We start from the raw sequence: 19,829 nt of genomic DNA on the forward strand, positions 1-19,829 counted from the left end.
CAGGTATTATTTTATTTAAAACTGCAGATTTAACTAGTAAAGGACCCGGCCTATTTTTCAGACTTGGTGTTTACAAGTTAAAATCAGTTTGTTTTTTGCTAGAAAATTACTTAGAAACCCCAAGCATTATATTTTTTTTTCAGACACCCTAGAGAATAAAATGGCAGTTGTTGCAATATTTTCTGTCACACCGTATTTGTGCAGCGGTCTAACAAGCGCAATTTGCTTGGAAAAAATACAGTTTTTGAATTAAAGAATAAGACAACAGTAAAGTTAGCCCATTTTTTTTATATTGTGAAAGATAATGTTACGATGAGTAAATTGATACCCAACATGTCACACTTCAAATTGCGCACGCCCGTGGAATGGCGACAAACTTTGACAAACTTTGACCCTTAAAAATCTTGTTTAAAAAATTCTACAGGCTACCAGTTTTAAGTTACAGAGGAGGTCTAGGGCTAGAATTATTGCTCTCGCTCTCGCAATACCTCACATGTGTGGTTTGAACACCGTTTTCATATGCGTTCGCTTCTGTGCGCGAGCTCGGCAGGACGGGGCGCTTTAAAAAAAAAATGTTTTTCTTATTAATTTTACTTTTTATTTTTACACTGTCCTTTAAAAAAAAAAAAAATTGTGTCACTTTTATACCTATTACAAGGAATGCAAACATCCCTTGTGATAGAAAAAAAGCATGACAGGTCCTCTTAAATGTGAGATCTGGGGTCAAAAAGACCTCAGATCACATATTGACACTAAGAGGCAATAAATAAATAAATAAATGTCTTTTTTTTTTTTTTTGCAAAAGAAAAAAAAAAAATTCCCCTTTAAGAGCACGTTTGACGTCGCTACCGTCATCCAATGGTGTGGAGGCGAGCGGGGGGCCATCTTTCCTTCCCTCACTCGGCATCTATCTGCTGACATAATAACAGTATTCCGCTTCAAACAGCCGACGTACAAGTGGTTAAAAAAAAAAAAAAAAAGTGACATTTTGGGGTTGATTTACTAATGAACTAATAGATTGCGCACTTTGTCAGTGCAGTTGCTCCAGAGCTTTGTTGTAGTAATAAACATTTCTAATGACAGTTGTTGGTGTTGCAAGCAAGGAATCTCCCTCTTGTGGCCATTTGTTTATCAGGCAGTGCAGTCAGCATCCCCGAGGGGGCAATGTTGTGATTATTAGTTTATGGTGATTAGAAACATAATGAGGACAGTTGTCCTATCTGGATGATTGCAGTCAATCTGACAAACATTATTCATTAATCAATTATTACCTCAGACACCTCCTGAGAAAAAAATTGATTATCATGATTGGATCTTTCAAGCCGATCAACTATTGTTCTCCAAGATAAGGATGATGTTAGTGGTGTCTGTTCAGTACATGAATATTCCCTCTTGGTTAACATGAACATAGCAATGTTTCTGCCATTCTAAAGGGCAATTTCTCAGCGATCAGATCTCCCCCATTACCATCTGATGTCTTTGAGTCCGTTTAGCCCCAGAAATCTGTTGCTTTCAAGCAATCTAATGCCCAGTACACCCGATGAGAAAATCAGACAAAAAACACAGCTTTCGAGAGCCGATCACGACCGTTCATTGTGAAGGGACAAACACAAACGTTTTCTCATATGATAACAGAATGAGCGTTTTTCATTCAATCAGTACAGTATTCTTCCTGTAAAAAAAATTGAGTGACCAAGACTGCACATGCTCGGAAATGAAAGAATACATTACAGAACAATACAATACATTACATCATGGCGGGAATTCGTATTCCATCTCTAATAGCCTATTCATTTTAGATATGGAGGCTAGCATGCAAAAAAAAAAAAAAAAAAGTCCGATCCTTAATCCAATATTTTTATCGTGTGTATCAGGCTTCAAGCTGACCGAACACTTTACAATATATTGTAAGCTCTAATGAGCAGGGCCCTCTGATTCCTCCTGTATTGAATTGTATTGTACTTGTACTGTCTGCCCTAATGTTGTAAAGTGCTGCGTAAACTGTCGGCGCTATATAAATCCTATATAATAATAATAATAATATTGTACCATCTCTGTACAAACTCTTTAAGAATCACATAATAATGTAATAATAATAATAATACTAACAATAATAATAATTAATATTATTATATAATATGAGGGCAGGCATAAACAATATATACAATCAGTTGTAATGTCTGAGAGATGGACGTCCTCTGTAATGAACAAACACAGCTGCCTGTGCATATCTAATTATGAACTCTATATTAACATAACTTTTATTTACAGACAATAATGATAGTTATATTATATCATTATAGTCATTATATCAATCGTTGATTATACTACACTGACACATTTTTCTGTATATATATATCTATATATAGATCTAGATCTATATTTAGATATATATATAGATCTATATATATATAGATATAATATATATATAGGGGGTCTGCACAGTGACCCCGGACCCCCTATCCTATATATGCCTGAATATTATCATCTCCTTGTGAGTAGCCATTTGGCTTGTTTGTCCTATTAAATGAGTTCTTAAATACTACGCTTAGTCTGGCGCGCCTTGTTCCTTTTCCATCTAATTCAATGGGCTGCCCTAAATGCGAGAACCACAGAAAAGCAGTCCCTGACTCTTTCCAAAAATGTGCCACACCGAACCACGTGGCGCTGTGGCAGCAGGCTTTATGGCATTAGTGAAAACGTGATGCGTTTGTAGTTGCATGGGGGTACCGATAGCAACTAATGGTGCCGGCACGCGTCTGTTTAATGGCAGTGCTTTTCTGTGTGTGTTGGGCAAGCACACAATTTATAACCATTTATAACGATGCCTAAATATCATAGAAAGGGCTCATTCACACTATTGCAGCGAGTTAGCCCATGTACGTTAACGTAATGTAACATGCATGCACTAACACATCTCAAATAGTGTGAATAGGCCCCTTCTATGACTATTTAAGCATATATAAATATATATACATGTATATGTGTATATATATATACATATATATATATATATTTATATATCTACTGTATATATAGATTGTAAGCTCATTGAGGCAGGAACTGATGTAAATGTACAATATATGTGTAAACTGCTGCATAAATTGTGGCACTAATTAAGCGCCTGTGATAAGGAAAAGAATAAATACCCTGTATATAAATAACAAAGTAAATTTTTTTTTCTAAAGTATATAGATAAATATATATATATATATACATATATATATATATATATATATATATATATATATATATATATATATATATATATATATATATATATATATATATATGTATATAATATATATATATATATATATGTATATATATATATATATATATATATATATATATATATATATATATAGCAATCATATCCACTTTCTTATTAGATTGTAAGCTCTCAAGAGCAAAGCTGCATTAAATTTTCATGTAGTTGTACTGTCACCCTTTATTATATAAAGTGCTGCCCAGACATTTGTGTAATAAAAATAAAATAATAATAATAAAGAATGTTCAGCTGCATTGTCTATGCTCAGCGAAGGCTGACATAGTGGGATAAAAAGGGTTAACTGTTGATTCTGCGCAGATACAGGGCGCCGTATTTATGAGCATTGTAGAAGGCAAGCAATGTGAACAGGGTACTGGTCACATTGTACTATTGAAGCCAAGAGCCTCCAGAGCCCTCACTTGTCCATATCTGCCTGTACAGAGACTGCTTTACTAGGAATTAAACTGCTGGGGGCACCCGTTCCTCTTTGAATGCCTGTGCTGTGTTTACAGGCAGGGTTCAGTCTCCAGCGTGGATTAAGAGAGAAAGCAAGTAGCCCAGTCTCAGCTCATCCCTTACTCTGCAAGATCTGGAGACACAAGGAGATGCAATGCCCCCAATATACAATGCATGCCTCTTGCAGAAGGGGAAGTGTTGTATCCCACTATGAATGACTGATGCTGTCACTCAGTAAGAGGCTGGGCTTAAAGAGAACCCTTTCCAAACACGCCTCCCCCCTCTCCTCATTCCTGCTCTGACAGTCCTGCAGCCAACATCTATAGTGAGAAGAGGCTGCAGAGAGGTGAAAGCACCGCTGCTTTTACGGAGCAACAGGACGAAGTGGATGACAAGAAACGATCGGACAACGGTTTTGCAGAAGTGACACAGTACGTCCCCTTTAAAGGTACAGAGGCAAGTGTCAGCGCTGCCTTCCTTATATGGGGGGTGTCCAGCAGTGCCAAGAATTAGGAATACAATGTGAAAAAAGTCTTCTGCAGATCTCATCTCTCCACCCAAACTCAAGATCCACAGACTGGACCCCCGGACACAACCTGAGAATGAGGCGCAGGAAAATTGCCGTGGTCGCTGGTTTCTGTTTGTCCTTTTTCCTTGGTACTGTGCTGAATTTGCTCTGTGTGCCAGGCTTTGACCATATCCAGCAGATACAGGATAAAGGAAGTACGGTACCACTTGGCGCATCATGGCAAGGCCAGGGGGGCTCCTTGGATCTACTCAAGCAGCTCCAGGAGAGGTACCAGGAAGTCGTCCGCTATAGGGAGCATCAAGCTCCAGTATCAGCTTCAGAAAGGTTGCTGAGACCTCTGGAGAGGAGGCTGATGGACCTAGCCCAACAATCCTCCGAACACAACCAAAAATGGGAAAGCCCAAAGCGGTCCATCTCTGATCAGAACATTCTATCTCCATCTCACCCTGGCTCAAAAATAGATTTGTCTCTGCAGCCACCTTTGTTAGGTTGCCAGGACATTAGCAAGGGGACCAATGTGCATTATTTGGGTTCTGGTTATACCAAAGCTGTATACAAATTGGTCTTGAATGACACCCTGTCTGTGGCTCTCAAATCCGTTGATTTTGGTGGTCACGACATTCAGAATTGTGTAAAACGATACCGGACATTGGAGGACTGCTACAGGCTGGCTTCATTCAAGATTGTCAAAGAAATGATCTTACTCCAAAGACTTCAACATCCAAACATCCTGCAGGTAAGCATGACAGTCCATCAACATTCAGAATTAATTTTGTTTTGGCCAAGTTGATTAAGCCTATGTGATGGTCAGGTCAGAAGAGTTTTGTACTCATGGAGGCTCTTAGATGTTTTGCATCTTCTGAAGACAGGTTAAAGTTTTATCTTGTATTTTCGAGGGACCAGACTTGTGTAGATACTTCATAACTTATAGTTTACAACTTAAAAAATTCAGCTTGAAAATATAGAACAAACAAAGGGAAAAGGTTACTAAAACATATTATTTAAAATAAATCATCTGCCCTTATAATCCACGTGATTAGCACATGTGACAATGGCCCTTGTTTAGCAGCAAACATTTGATAAATATCCCTGTGCCATTTAAACATTTGAATCAGTTGTCAAAAAAACCATCTTCAACCCAAAATCCTGGATGTTTTTGTGCATAGATTCTGGAGGTTGCTGCAATGATGCATATTTTTTTTTTATGTAAAGCTATATATGTGAATTGTATACTCCAGATGAACTTTGTGCGTAAGATGTGAAACAGATTTCAGGGGTGATTTAGTATATGGAATACATTTCAAGTCGTGCTGTTTACTCCAAATACTCAGTGAGGAAAAAAATAAAAAAGAAGAAATATAACCTCAACATGACAGGGCATTTTTAGTGAGCACGGTTATGGAGCCATATGTATATGAGGCTAGTGTAAATAATGTCGAAAAACATACGCCCAGTGTATTCACATAAATGATTACTCCCAATTTTTTTGTACCAGAATTATGAAAAATTTCCACCATGCTGGAAAATTTCCACCACTCTACATTTTCCTAACTGCCCATTAGACAAAACAAAATCTTTTCAGGTTAGGCAAAATATCTAGTTATAGTATTAATTTAACCCCTTGTAAGTCAGTGTTGTGGTGTGGACTCTTTGGGGTAGATTTACTTAAACTGGTGCTCTCAGAATCTGGTGTAGCTGTGCATGGTAGCCAATCAGCTTCTAACCTCAGCTTGTTCAATTAAACATTCAATTAAGCTTTGGCAATAAACTCTGGAAGTTGATTGGGTTCTATCCAGAAGTAAGCCTGATTTTGCACACTCCAGCTTTAGTAAATAAGCTCCTTTCTGTGCGGTGGCTAGGCAGTGCTCAAAATTTTGCAGGCAGCAAGAACCCATCGCCTGGGATACTCAGGTCACATCTACAGGACACTTCTCAATGTCGAAATTGGTTGGTTATTACCGCTTAGAATGTACTTGTCACCCCTTCTCTGAAGTAAAGGAATGGTTCTTGGACCACTTAAGCATCACATGGGTGCGTTGGCCAGTTGGTAAGGCAGACTGCTGCAGGCCATGGTGGCATTCTTTAAGCATGCCTCCAGCCCTTATTGTCAATGTCAGATCTGTCTATGTATGGCCAGCCATCAGAACTATAAAATATCCATCAGGCACAACAATGCACTTCCCCCATTCGGTCTGCATGCTGAAGTTAAAATATCACCTTCAGAGTCAATTAAGGCAATGTAACATCACCGGGCTGTGCTGCCAAGTAAGGAACAGTCTGAGACTTTCGCACGGCCTGCCCCTGCCGTGTTTATTTACTCTCAGTATAAATGGTTGCACGTTTCTTTATGAATGAATTATTTTTAAAACTCCCTCTAGAAAGACAATCCCGAGGCTTTAAAAAAGAAGGGAAATATTTCCCCGTCGAGCTTTAGCCAAGGAGCCAATGGCAAAGCCTGGTTCCAGTCAGTGAGAAGTCAGTGCCTAAGTTCATTTACTTGAAGCAAGAGAAGTGTAAATCAAACACAGCCTTTCAAGAGTGAAAACAAGGCTATCTGTGTGCCACGGACAAGGCGAATCCGGCATACAATCTTTACCACTATTGATAATTATCAAAATATTGTGCGGAACATTCTCAGCCACCGAGAACAAGTGTGACATTGTTAATTCAGGAACTTGACAAAATTTTAATTGCGCCACTTTTTTTTTTTTTTTTTTTTATGAGTACACCTTACCTGTGGCTTATACTTAATAGTAAGTTCAGAAAATCAAGAGCAGTGTTTCTCAGCCTTAATAAATATGTAGCACTTCATGACCATAAGATTGCCCGCTGTCCTTTGCCTGGGCAGCTTTATAGGTTTATCAATCAGCGGTGCCCCTAGAAGCTTATAAAATGTTTTTTTTTTAAGAATTCTATTTTTGCTAAAATTTCAAAAAGTTCAACAGTCTTCTGACTCTGTCCCGGTGGCTCCTTTGGGTGCCAGCCATGGAGAAGATCCTTTGTAGAGTTTGCAAGGACTGACGTACATTTAATTTAATTTTTTAATAATATTATCCTAATGTATTAATCATCTGAAATACTTATTTAAAGGATTGCCCGCTTCATTCAGCGAACACACATTTTGCTAATTTCTTCTACCTGCAGTTATGTTACAATATTATTACACTTATTGTACAGTAGTGGTACAAAAGTTGTGCAATGGAGATCTTAATTGGGCTAACTTTAGGTGTCCCCTTAGGGGAGATGTGACAGTTATTTCATCTTTGATATAAAATCTATTTCTTGATTCTGGCAAATTAACACTAATTTAACAGGTTAATTATCTCTCTCTTTAACAACTTCACATAGAACATTGACACACTGGGGTTGATTTATTAAAACCGGAGAGTGCAAAATCTGGTGCAGCTCTGCAAAGAAACCAATCAGCTTCCGTGTTTTATTGTCAAAGCTTAATTGAATAAGCTGACTTCAGACAATGATTGGCTACCATGCACAGCTGCACCAGATTCTGAGTGCTTCAGGTTTAGTAAATCAACCCCACTGACACAGGTCTTTGGCTGAGAAGCTTAGATTCTATACCTGGTCAAAGACATCAAGTTATGAACAGATATTGTCAAACTGATAGATGAGATATCTGTGAAGGTTCTCATTTATCCAGGTCATGATTGGTATAGATTGTAGTAGTTATTCACCTTCAACTGCACTTGTTCTGTAATGAACAAGATGTTTCGTAGCTTGTCCAAGCTACTCACTCCTTGAGTTCTAATGAGTTCCAGGAAAATACCCCAGATGAGATATCCTCAGCTTTCCTAATTCATGTAGGACTGTTATAGACTGTTATATGAACAACAGCACTGGTGGAAAAAAAGCCTGTTGGTTGAAAAATTCCAGCTCAGGCTTTTGGCAGAGAACCTCATAACATATATACCAAGGCTCTGGAGGTTGACACTGCTAATGATCATCATCTGATACCTATGGGTACATTATTGACCTTAGATTCACAAACTCAGTCTAGAGTTAGTACAGGCTGAAGCTAATAATATATTGTTGGACGAGAAAGTGAAAAGTTAAGGAAACACATCAACACAGGTAGAATTAACAAACTGTACTCTGCTGGTGTTCTTGTTAAAAATAAACCCAGCACTTCGAAAAGTTGGAAAATGATTTGATCATTAAAATACAACAGAAGCTTGAGTAGTCTATGGTCCTCTGTTTGAAGAGTACATACAAGTCCCACCTTGCGGGCAAGGCATGCTTGGCCTACTAGTTCCTCAATGATTGTAGACTCAACAAAGCCAAATCCAGTGATCACAGACTAATGGACTGAATTTACGTATTGCCTTATAACATTTATGTTCTTAAATAACTTTTTTTCTGCAGCATGTATGTTGTAAATACGACCTCATCTGACTATCAATGTCTCGTGATGATATGGTAGTTTTCCCTAATCTATACATGGCACGATTGCTTTATCTTGATAGCGTACAGTAGTTTAGATTAGCCTATATGTTCTGTGGTTTTCTTAATTTAGCATTAACCACAACAAACGTAATTCAGTTGTCACAGGCAGAGATCAGAAGCATTGCTGACCTTCTGAAGATCAAAGCTTGACATGTGATGCTTTATATGAATTTAATATTGATTCGTTACAACATTTCCAACGCTAGACCTTTCAGAGGTTGCCAGATCGTGCTTTACCTTTTAATTCTGAAAACTGTATTACCAGAGTTGCTAACTGTCTCTGATTTCCAAGAACATTATCTCATTTATCTGTGAGCCAGGTTCACTCCTTATCTATTATGTTCACTTACTTTTTAAGTTAGTGCTTAGAATTGTTGGACAGTAGCCTTTAAAGATTTAAAATGTTTCCTAATTAACTTGACAATTGTGTGTGAAGCATTGACTTCTTTTCCATGGCAACGTTGCCAGGGACAAGTCTGTTTGCTTTGAATACACCAGAAAATGACCCTGGTTACATTGTAAAAGATTTGTATGAGATACAATTATATAGAAGATGCAAAGAAGGCATTTTATGTGCAATAATATCATATACATTAATAATTTGTTAATTGATAGAGATGCATTTAATAGACTGATGACGCACCAAAAAAAAGATTTGGTCCCGATTTTTTTTAGCTTTTTGAGCCCAAGTACCAGGATGTCATGAAGATCTCCCAATGGGGACAAGTCAATAAGGCAATTGTGACACAATTCTGGTGATGTGTATGTAGGCAGATGCCTTGCGTCAATAAAAACACTGAAATATTTTCTTTGTTAGTACCAATGCATGTGAATTAAGTAAAATTAAGTAGTTCTTATTAATGATAATTGTAGTGTATGATATGATAATAATAATAATAATGTATGATAATGTATACGCTTTTGTTGCAACAAATTCACAAAGAAATTCTGCCATATCGATGATAAGGGGAAGTGGAGGTGAATAAGACTTCCTTCATCTTGGTGTAAATTGTCGATTGTGTTGGATGTGTACTTATTGTGTTGCAGCTTTGAGACAATTCTACAGCAAAGTTTGTCTTTCAGTTCTTCTGAAACTGAGATTTGATATGTTTCCATTACTTCTCCAAATTTTCCAAATAGCTTTTCTTCCTGTAAAACTTCACCATTTCGCAGGAGAAATGGTTGAGACAGAGTTGCAACAAATTCATATACACGTTACCAATAATTATATGGATATTTACAAAAATCCACCCTGCACCTTCACCTTTAACACCATGAGGAGGATACCCGGCCAATGGTGATACCACCAGAATCCTAGTTGCAAAACTAGCCAGTACATCAGGAGTTAAAGACCTCAAATCTTTACTGAGGTCTTATTTGAAATGACAATATAGCTTATGCAGAGTCATAAAAAAAAACACCAATGTTTCGGAGACGCTGGTTCTCTTAATCAAGGTGATTGACCAAATTCAACCATTTGTCGCACTACAGCAAGACAGATTTCTAAAGGGTATCTACAGCACTCTTTGTGAACTTTAGGGAATGTGCTCTATATTATTCATGTTCTTTGTGGGTAAAAGCAGATCATCTAGGAGTCTGATGGTTTGTTTGTGGATGCATGTCTGTGAATTTAGGCTACCTGTAGAAATAATATAGGGGTCTGGAGGAACACACACTTTCCAGTTTAATTTTTTCTTTTGGAAAGGAACATCTCCAGAAAGAGGGATCTTGGGCAGAAAGACAATCTTTTTGCATGTCTGTTTATCAGTCTTGGGATAACCGAGGAATTTCATACAACAGATATGTGTATTTCCCGCATTATTTAGATATTATTCGACAACATGTGCATATTCATTTTTTAACATAGAATATCTTGATTCTTTCAGGAATGATCCCATCCTATTCCTTTGCTGTATCTGAAAGGGGTTTAAAAGAATGTTACATTTATTTTAAAATGTACTTACCCATAGCTTCTGACTAATACATTTTCCAGATTCGAATTTAAAAAACACTGACCCTTAGGCAGTAAGGAAAACAACAATAAAGGACAGTAATCCATAAAGCAATCAGCAAGCATCTCTTATAGCATTGACCACTCAGAGCTAGTGAAAGATTGGTTGTTGTGGGTCACTGCAGTTTACACTGTAGAATTTTCCACACCTTTGGCTTCTGTGGAATTTAATAAAACCAAACCGTGCAAGAAGCAAAGCCCAAAGTGAATACCAATAGCAACTATTCAGAATTTATTTTTGACTGGTGTAGTTGGTGTGGTTGGTATGGTGTAGTTGGTATGGTTTGATTTGTGTGGTGTAGTTTGGCTGGTATGGTGTTGTTGGTGTGGTTTGATTTGTGTGGTGTGGTTGGTATGGTTTGGTTAGTATGGTGTAGTTGGTGTGGTTGGTTGCTTAGAGCTACTCCACTTTGCGCTTAGACTTCCACCAAACTTCCCATCTTCATGAGATGAGAAAATGGAACACTTTTTAGCACGTAGTACATAAGCGAAGGACCCACCCCTGCCACGCCACCAGTTAAGCAGAACATAAAGAATGATTGCTGTTTTTTTTTTTCTTTTTTTTATTCTGGCATTTTGAAATATCTAAGGCAACAATAAAGATGTTGGATAAAAAGTTTAATGCAGTAAAACATTTTGATGTTACTAAGTACATTCTTTTTATAGAAATTTGTACATCAAGCCAAAAACAAAGCTCCTGAGGTGGAGAGATTTGTTTCTAAAAGAGGGACACTGCCTCTAAAAGAGGAAGAGTTGGGAGCTATGCTTTCTCCCCTTCATTGAATAGGCCCACACAAGTCTGTTCACCACAATGCAAGGATTGGATCTCATTTCACTGGCTTTTTTTTACAGCTCAAAGCACATTGTAATGATGCAGAATGTTGACGGTTTCCATCCAGGCTAGCAAAGAATAACATTATAACAGAGCATATTACCAGCATCTAGGCTCATGGAACCTGGCTTGCTCTATGTCACTGTTGAGAGGCACCATCTGCTTAACAGAAAACAGACAGACACACTGGCTTTGCTGATAGGCATCTCCAAGCCAGCCCTGAAAATCATGACTTAGCAGAAGCTGCCACACTTTGCATCCTCCCAGGCTGCAGCCTCTGCTCCCAGCCAATGGAAGATGGAGTGCTTCATTAGAAACAGATTAGGGTTCATGGACTCAGTACACAGCAATTATGTCATAAATTAGCAGCCGAAAATCACAAGCTGTCTCCGTGCAATAGGTGAGGGTAGCTAAGGTTGCTCTTGACATTCATCAAACAAAGCCCCCCCCCCCCCGTATATGCAGAGCTTAAAAGTAAAATGTGCTAACCTGGAATTTTCATCGCTTTTTTGAGTTGCTTTAAATTTATTTGTCTTTATTGGAGGCATAATGAGAATCCTCAAGAGCCTGAAACAGAATGCAAGGTGGACCCCATCATGGTCAGACATAGAGAATTGACCCTAAGGATAATTAGACTAAAGTAGTCAGTAGTAGTTAATAAGTCAATGACTAATGCGATGATCATACAATTTTTAATTCAAAAACACATCCATATACTGATGCTCCAGTAGATTTTTTATCAAAATAGTAAACACAATCACCTTATCGTAGGTTATAGGAAACATAGTAGCAGACAAGCACAGAAATATGCAACCTCTATAGCTTTATTCATAACCATTATATTTTAACAGAATTCATTTTTATCTATGTTATAAACTAGGTAATCCCATATAAAAAGTGTTGTAGGCCATAAAGATTTTTGTCACACTTCTTACATTGAAACCCCCACGTATTCTATGATATGATATCTGGAAAAAAAATCAAGCTCATAAAGATACATATACAGATATCACATGTGCAAAAAAAAAAAAATATTTTGGGTTGATTAGTAAAGAGGTCATTCACCTAGCAAACGGAATTCTCAGTTTGTATAGTTGACGTTAGTTAATAAGTTGAAGTTCACCCTGAATAGCCAGTCATGTATTAGCAAAAACCCTCTTTATTTAAATTTCCCTCAAAAGTGATAGGTATTAAAAGGTAGGTATTCAAAGTGAACACACCTCAGCTTTATTTACTAACATTCGATTTACGAAGGGAACATACTCTTAGCTAAGTGAACTGCCTCTAATCCCTTACTAAAGCAACCCCAATATGAATAATACGTTTACCTATATAAAAACATTTGTTCTATATATATATATATATATATATATATATATATATATATATATATATATAGAACAAATGTTGAAGGTGAGAAGTGCACTTGGATCCAACGTTGCAGTGCTAAGCAATCAGGCCCTTCCACAGGCCATATATAGAGAGACGAACAAGTGGGATTGCTGCAATTAAAAAATGAATTGTAGAAATTGAATTGATGTCTTCTTTACAATATTTTTTTTATGTGCAGCAATCCCACTTGTCTGTGTTGTCTTTGTTTCTCTCTCTCTCTCTCTCTCTCCCTCTATATATATATATATATACAGGCATACCCCACTTTTAAGTACACATTGGGGTTTATTTACTAAGGCTGGAAAGTGCAAAATCAGGCTCACTTCTGCATAGAAACCAATGAGCTTCCAGGTTTTATTACCAAAGTTTAATTGAACAAGCTGGGGTTAGAACCCCCATTGTGTACTTAAAAGCGGGGTATGCCTGTGTATATATATATATATATATATATATATATATATACACATTTGATATATCAAGATGGATATTTATGTCTACATACAGTGATATCATGATATAGCAAGACGGAATCGTTATTTATACATTTCTGTTGACATATATAGATATATCATGATGGATATTTATTTCGACATATACAGATGTTTACAAAGTCTTGGATTGCAAATATGCACATAAAAAAAAAACAAAAAAAAAAACTGCCCGATTGTTTGTTTTACCCTAGATCTATGTCTTGATATGTTTTAATGTAAAAAATATACTTCCTCACACTTGCTAACACATTTAATTAAAATTCAAAGGGTTAGTGGTGTTTTTAACATTCACGAATACATTTTTAATATCTCCCGTAACCCAGAATAAGACAGGAAGACAGGAGTTCCTGATAATTGTTTTCCTGATGGGGAACTTTTGCAGTGAGCACTCCTGAAATCAGTTATTTTTCTACAGGCAATAAAATCATTACTGAATTTCAGATTTGTCAGAATAATAAAACACAGTTCAGGATTTCAAAGTTTATTGATTTTTTATGACACCTTTAAGAAACAGTTTTTTTCCTGATTGCCTAACCTAACAGTCCCCGGTATTTTCATTATTGCATATAATCAGTCCATAGATATTTCCATAAAGTGCACGAGCCCGGCGATAAACAAAACATGGTTGTTCATCTAGTTATACTTGATTGGACTCACACATTGACAACAGGTTTGCTGTAAAAATTATTTCAATTCCTAAGATCCAGAAAATAAAAGTGCATCTCAAGGTTTAAACCTGGAATCCTAGGGTCGCTATTCACACGTATTTACTTTATGTACTTTTTCAGTATTTTACATGTGATCTGGTACTTAAACTGTTTTTTGTTAACTGATTGCATTGGAAAGGTAACAGTTTTAAAGGCTTATTTAGATATTTTGAAGCACTAATAAATTATTACATTTAGATTAGCAAAACAGGACATAATTCTAATAATAAAAAAAACTCCAAAAACAGGCTCGGCAACTGCTTCAAAAGCAACGCTTCTGATAACATAGTATCTTTTTCAATTAATGTATTTATATTTATTTATTTTCTAAAAAGTAAAATAATTCACTGTTATTAGTATATTTTGTCACTTGTACTTTTCGTATAAGTGCTGAGAAATGAGGTTGATTTATGGCTTGTGTATTGTGTTAGCATAAACAGTTTATGTATTCATTGATCACTGCCCGTGACAGCAGACAGACAGAGATTCATTTCGTATGCTAGAGGCCTTTATAGATATAGAGGGCTTTAGGTTTTTGTTTCTGTCCCAACCACTCGGTCATAGATTTATAAACCCAATTCATTTGGGGAAAAGATCAAACAAATATTGGAAATCTCCACTCAACCTGGTTGGATATCTGAAGAAAGAATATGTTATTTCTGCTCATGGAAAATGTGATTTAAAAGGGGTTTTCTAATATCACCCAAAAGTTGTCACCTTATGCTTTCTGTTGGGAGGAACCCATGATGACCAGATGTTTCCATTGCAGGCCAATTTTATTCTTTCTTCTTTGAATATGAATAGCTTAAAGCCCATCTCCGAGCAAAAAAAAAAAAAGGCCAGCCATACACGGATTGAATCTCGGGCAGTTCAGCAGAAACTGGCCAAGATTCAAACCATTAATGGGCAGGCTGAATGTACCAAGTCGATAAATACCTCCCCCCACCCCGCTGGGAGAAGGCAATCACTCGGTAGGAGGCATTCCCCTGTTAGTTCTGTCTGTGCTGATGGGGGATTTGTGTAAATTTATTTCCTGCAACCTGGAAAGAAAGGAAAGAAATTTGCACCATCTATGGCCTGCCTTAATCTCTGATCCTGCCAGCACAAGACCAGTCCGGCACCCACCCGCTCCAGTGGTCTTGAGTTTTGGACTGTTCCTGACATCATCAATTTTAAGAGCATGCTCCATAGACAAGAAATGGTCCATCACTGGACCGTAGGGGAGCACCATTTTCTGATGCAATGAAGGATTGCTTGAGTATAAGCTTTCTCCTCACCCCTAGACAAAACAAGCAGTTGACCGTGCAGTGCGGGCACTCGGAGTTGGGCTTTAAAGCTCCAGGCAGATATACAAATAAATGCAGTTCTGTAATCGTTACTACGCAATTCATATATTTTTTTTTTTTAAATGCAAGCAGTGACTATACATACTTTTGACTTGTGAAAGGAAGAGGCAACACAAGCAGCCAGTCAGCAGCATTATGTTAACAATGAGCATGTTGGCTGGTGGAGAGATCAGTGTCACAGAAAGATGAGCTTTTTAGTGTTAACAAGTGTTGCTAAACAGCAGCAGAAAAAATACATCAGGTCTCTAGACTGCCAGACAGGGCTGTGCTGTGTGGTAGAGCTGTGTAAATCTTAGAACTGGCTGGACAGAAATACTAACTTGGCAGGGAGCTCCCTTATATATATTTCATCTGTGCATGTGGCTTTATGCCTGAAGTTCAGCTTTATAGTTTGTTGTAAACACCAGATGGCAGTCAGATGCCCCACAAACTAAATTACATTTAGAAACTTACATTTATCAGATATAATTCTGTTTGTTGAAGAACATTTTTTTTATCCTGATTGGGGTTTGCCCCTAATATTTTTAGGATGTGATATAGGAAAGCAGAATTCTACGCTAGAGTAAGCTCCTCATTCCTGCACATATTTTATTATTATTATTATTTTTGTTAATCCCCTTATACTTTCCTTATATCCAATATTCTGGCTAGTCACGTGATGACCCTAGGTCCTCCTCCTCTTCATCCCCCTGCTGGGGCAGTCTTCAGTACGCTGGTGTTATGAATTCTCTTTGGAATTTTGCTGCAAACCCAGGCCAACCTGATGACACAACCCTGGGGGTTCACCCCTCTCTTCAGAATTGTACTGTAAATTCAGGCCAACCTAATGACATAACCCTGGGGGGTCACCTCTCTCTTGGACTTGTACTGTAAATCCAGGCCAACCTGATGACACAACCCTAGGGCTTGACCCCTCTCTTCAGAATTGTACTCTAAACCCAGGCCAACCTGATTACACAACCCTGAATTGAACTCTAAACCCAGGCCAACCAGATGACACAACCCTGGTTGTTCACCCCTCTCTTCGGAATTGTACTGTAAACCCAGGCCAACATGATGACACAACCCTGAATTGAACTCTAAACCCAGGCCAACCTGATGACACAACCCTGGTTGTTCACCCCTCTCTTCGGAATTGTGCTCTAAACCTAGGCCAACCTGATGACACAACCATGGCTGTTCACCCCTCTCTTCAGAATTGTACTGTAAACCCAGGCCAACATGATGACATTACCCTGGGGGGGGTATGTCCATTAAAGCCTGGGCTCACAGAAAGTGGGTTGAATAGTACTGGCCACCATTCACAACTTTGAAGAGGACCTGCGCTGGGTTACGGAGCAGACTTGGAATTTTGGGCAAGAGCTAGATAGTAGGTGAGTAATATTCATATGGATCATTCACACGTGCAGCTATAAAAGTGATCTGTTTTTCAGAGGGTGTTTGACAGGTTTTGAGGAGGTGACATCTTGCCTTCTCTCCTCCTGCTTTAACTCTACAAATGCTGACCCACTGTGCTGTAACTATGTGCATTATACCCAGTTGCTACATGGCTCTATTCCTTTGAATGGGTTTGACGATGGTACTGCCTGCTAAAAGAAACATGTCCTTGGCCGTGATATGGGTATAGTCTCTGCTTTTACCACCCCACCGCAGGCTGGCTTCAAAAAGAATGAAAGTTCCATCCAGAGGACGTCAGTAGGACAATGTGCTTATCTATGCCCTCAGAAGCCCCCTTTTATTTTGGGGTAACATTTGGTATCCCCCAGATAAATAAGAGCAAGCCAACAGATATTACTGCCAAGGTTTCAACAGCCTGGGGCATTTGCAGAGGTCTGTAGCACACATCAAAAAATGACGGCCTTTGGCTGGTTAAGTGGTGATCACATTGACGTAAGTAAAAAAAAGAGCGTATAAAAATCAGCGCAAGTCGCACCAAAAAAGCATTAAAGGGAATTGTGCTGAGTGAAGAATGCTATGTTTTTGCTAACGCAGCATGTCCCGTACTTCCTTCTGTCAAAATAAAATGGATTAGAGCGCATTATCCTGTAACCTGCTTCAGTCCCGTACTGTAAAATGCGGGAAGAATTACGAACTTCTTGGCTAAATGGAACAGTTCAATAACTTTCAGGCAAAGAGAAGTCTGTAGCTCATTATATTCAAGATAAATGTCAGAATATCTCCCTTTTCATAGATACAACTTTTCTAGCCATTGCTCAAGTTACTTAAATTCCTTTTCTGAAAAGCTTTTGAGATGGGCAGGTGCACTCCCATTAAGATGGAAATGTATTTGGTCTGGAGGGTTGTTCATTAAAGTAGATTTAATAATGAGGGGCATTTGGAAAAAAAGGGGGATTTGGGTCACTGATTTACTTTAACACAAGGTTGAGTCATTCACTAATTGCCTTCCAGTTGCTATGTATCATATTCTGTCTGACAAAACTTTTGTTTCATCCTCTTGAAAGATAAACGGTCATGTTTCGGATAAAAAAAACAAAAACTTTATTTTTCACCTTCTTGTGGACTGAATGGTGCAAACCTAACTGTTCCAATAATCATTTCTATATTTTAAATAAGTACATTTGCAAAAAAAAAATCAACTTTATTTTTCACCTTCACCTTCTGATGGACTGAACAATGCAAACCTGCCCCAATAATCATTTTTATTAATATTATTATTATTATTATTATACAGGATTTATATAGCGCCAACAGTTTGTGCAGCGCTTAAAAAATTTGAAGGCAGACATTACAGTAACATTACAATTTGGTACAAGAGGAATTAGAGGGCCCTGTTAGAGCTTACATTTTTATATTTTAAATAAGTACAACATTTGCAACAAAAAAAAAATATATATATATTTTTCACCTTCTGGTGGACTGAACAATGCAAACCTGACTGACCCAATCATCATTTTTATATTTTAAATAAGTACAACATATGCAAAAAACAAAGAACAAAAACCTTTATTTTTTACCTTCTGGTGGACTAACTGATGCAAACCTGACTGTTATTTTTTATATTTTAAATAAGTACATATTTAAAAAACATATGCAAAAAATGTATTATTTATTTTTTACCTGTTGGTGGGCTGAACGGTGCAAACCTGACGGCCCCAAAAATAATTTCTAAGTTTTAAATAAGTGCAATTTATGCAAAAAAAACCCCAAAAACTTTATTTTTCGCCTTCTGGTGGACAGGCTGATACAGATCTGATGTTTATATTTTAAATAAGTGCAACATATCATTCACTTCTGATTTAATGCTCCTCTAGTAGATGTGCATCGCCACATCGAAAAGAGTACATAACAAAAAATGTGTTTGATCACAATAATAAGCATTTAAGCATAATGTGCAATAACTACTTTGTATATTGTATACAATCCATTACTATGAATAATAATAAATAAGTAATAAAAAAAATCCATGTAGCTCCATGTAGATTGTAAGCTCCTTGAGGGTAGGGACTGATGTGAATGTACAATGTATATGTAAAGCGCTGCGTAAATTGACGGCGCTATATAAGTACCTGAAATAAATAAATAAAAATAAATGTAGCTCTGATCCTTCAATACATTTGAGCTTTTTTTTTTTTTTTTTTTTTTTTATCTAACTAAACTTTGACACCCTCCCACCAGAGTTATACAGCAGGAATATATAGAAGAAAATATTAAATGTAAAGTTCACTGACCAGCTGTAATTTCTTTCCCTACTAAATCACACTGGAAGAATTTCATATGGTGTACATAGTAAATAGTACTTTCATGTGTCATCTTGCATATGAAGAATCATTATTTACGAGTCCATTTTATGTATACAGGGTGTGCCAAAAGTCGCCATGGATAGGGAAAATGGGAAATTTCAGCTAAATATACATTGATTTACAAAATATTCATTAAAGCATTTTTTAAAATGTTTACAAAATATTCTCTACGTGTCGGCCACCTCTTTCTACACACACGAGACGTCTTCTCCCCCCACTCATCACTAACACGTTCCAAGATATCTGTTGTTATGCAAGATTAACAAATATTAAAAATATAAAATATAATATGAGTTTACTAATTTTTCCTATGTAAGGAGACTTTTGAGACGCCCTGTAGTGTAATCTATAAGTAGTTGTAGGTGATATAGACAACTAATTGAAATCACTGAACTATTGTTTGACATTTCATTGAATTAAAATGGACATATTTCAGGAGGTAGAGTTGATGTATGATTTTTTTTTTTTTTTTTTAACCATTTTGAGAGTTTTACATAGTTACAAATAAAAAACAAGCAGTTACAAAACCCCTGTTACCCAAAAGATGCCATAACAGTGGGTGTATACATTAA

General features: G+C 37.2%; 1 protein-coding gene across 1 annotated transcript in view; it reads left to right on the forward strand.

The window, feature by feature from the left end:
• The first annotated feature begins 3,785 nt into the window (after window positions 1-3,785).
• PKDCC (protein kinase domain containing, cytoplasmic) overlaps window positions 3,786-19,829 on the forward strand; it is a 93,020-nt gene continuing 76,976 nt past the window's right edge. Inside the window, exon 1 of the mRNA XM_073628443.1 lies at window positions 3,786-4,992. Within this exon, the coding sequence (XP_073484544.1) occupies window positions 4,210-4,992 (783 nt within the window). The 5' untranslated portion in view covers window positions 3,786-4,209. The remainder of the gene's footprint in view (window positions 4,993-19,829) is intronic.

Source organism: Aquarana catesbeiana, linkage group LG04, assembly GCF_042186555.1.
Source record: "Aquarana catesbeiana isolate 2022-GZ linkage group LG04, ASM4218655v1, whole genome shotgun sequence".
In the NCBI taxonomy this organism is placed as follows: domain Eukaryota; kingdom Metazoa; phylum Chordata; class Amphibia; order Anura; family Ranidae; genus Aquarana; species Aquarana catesbeiana.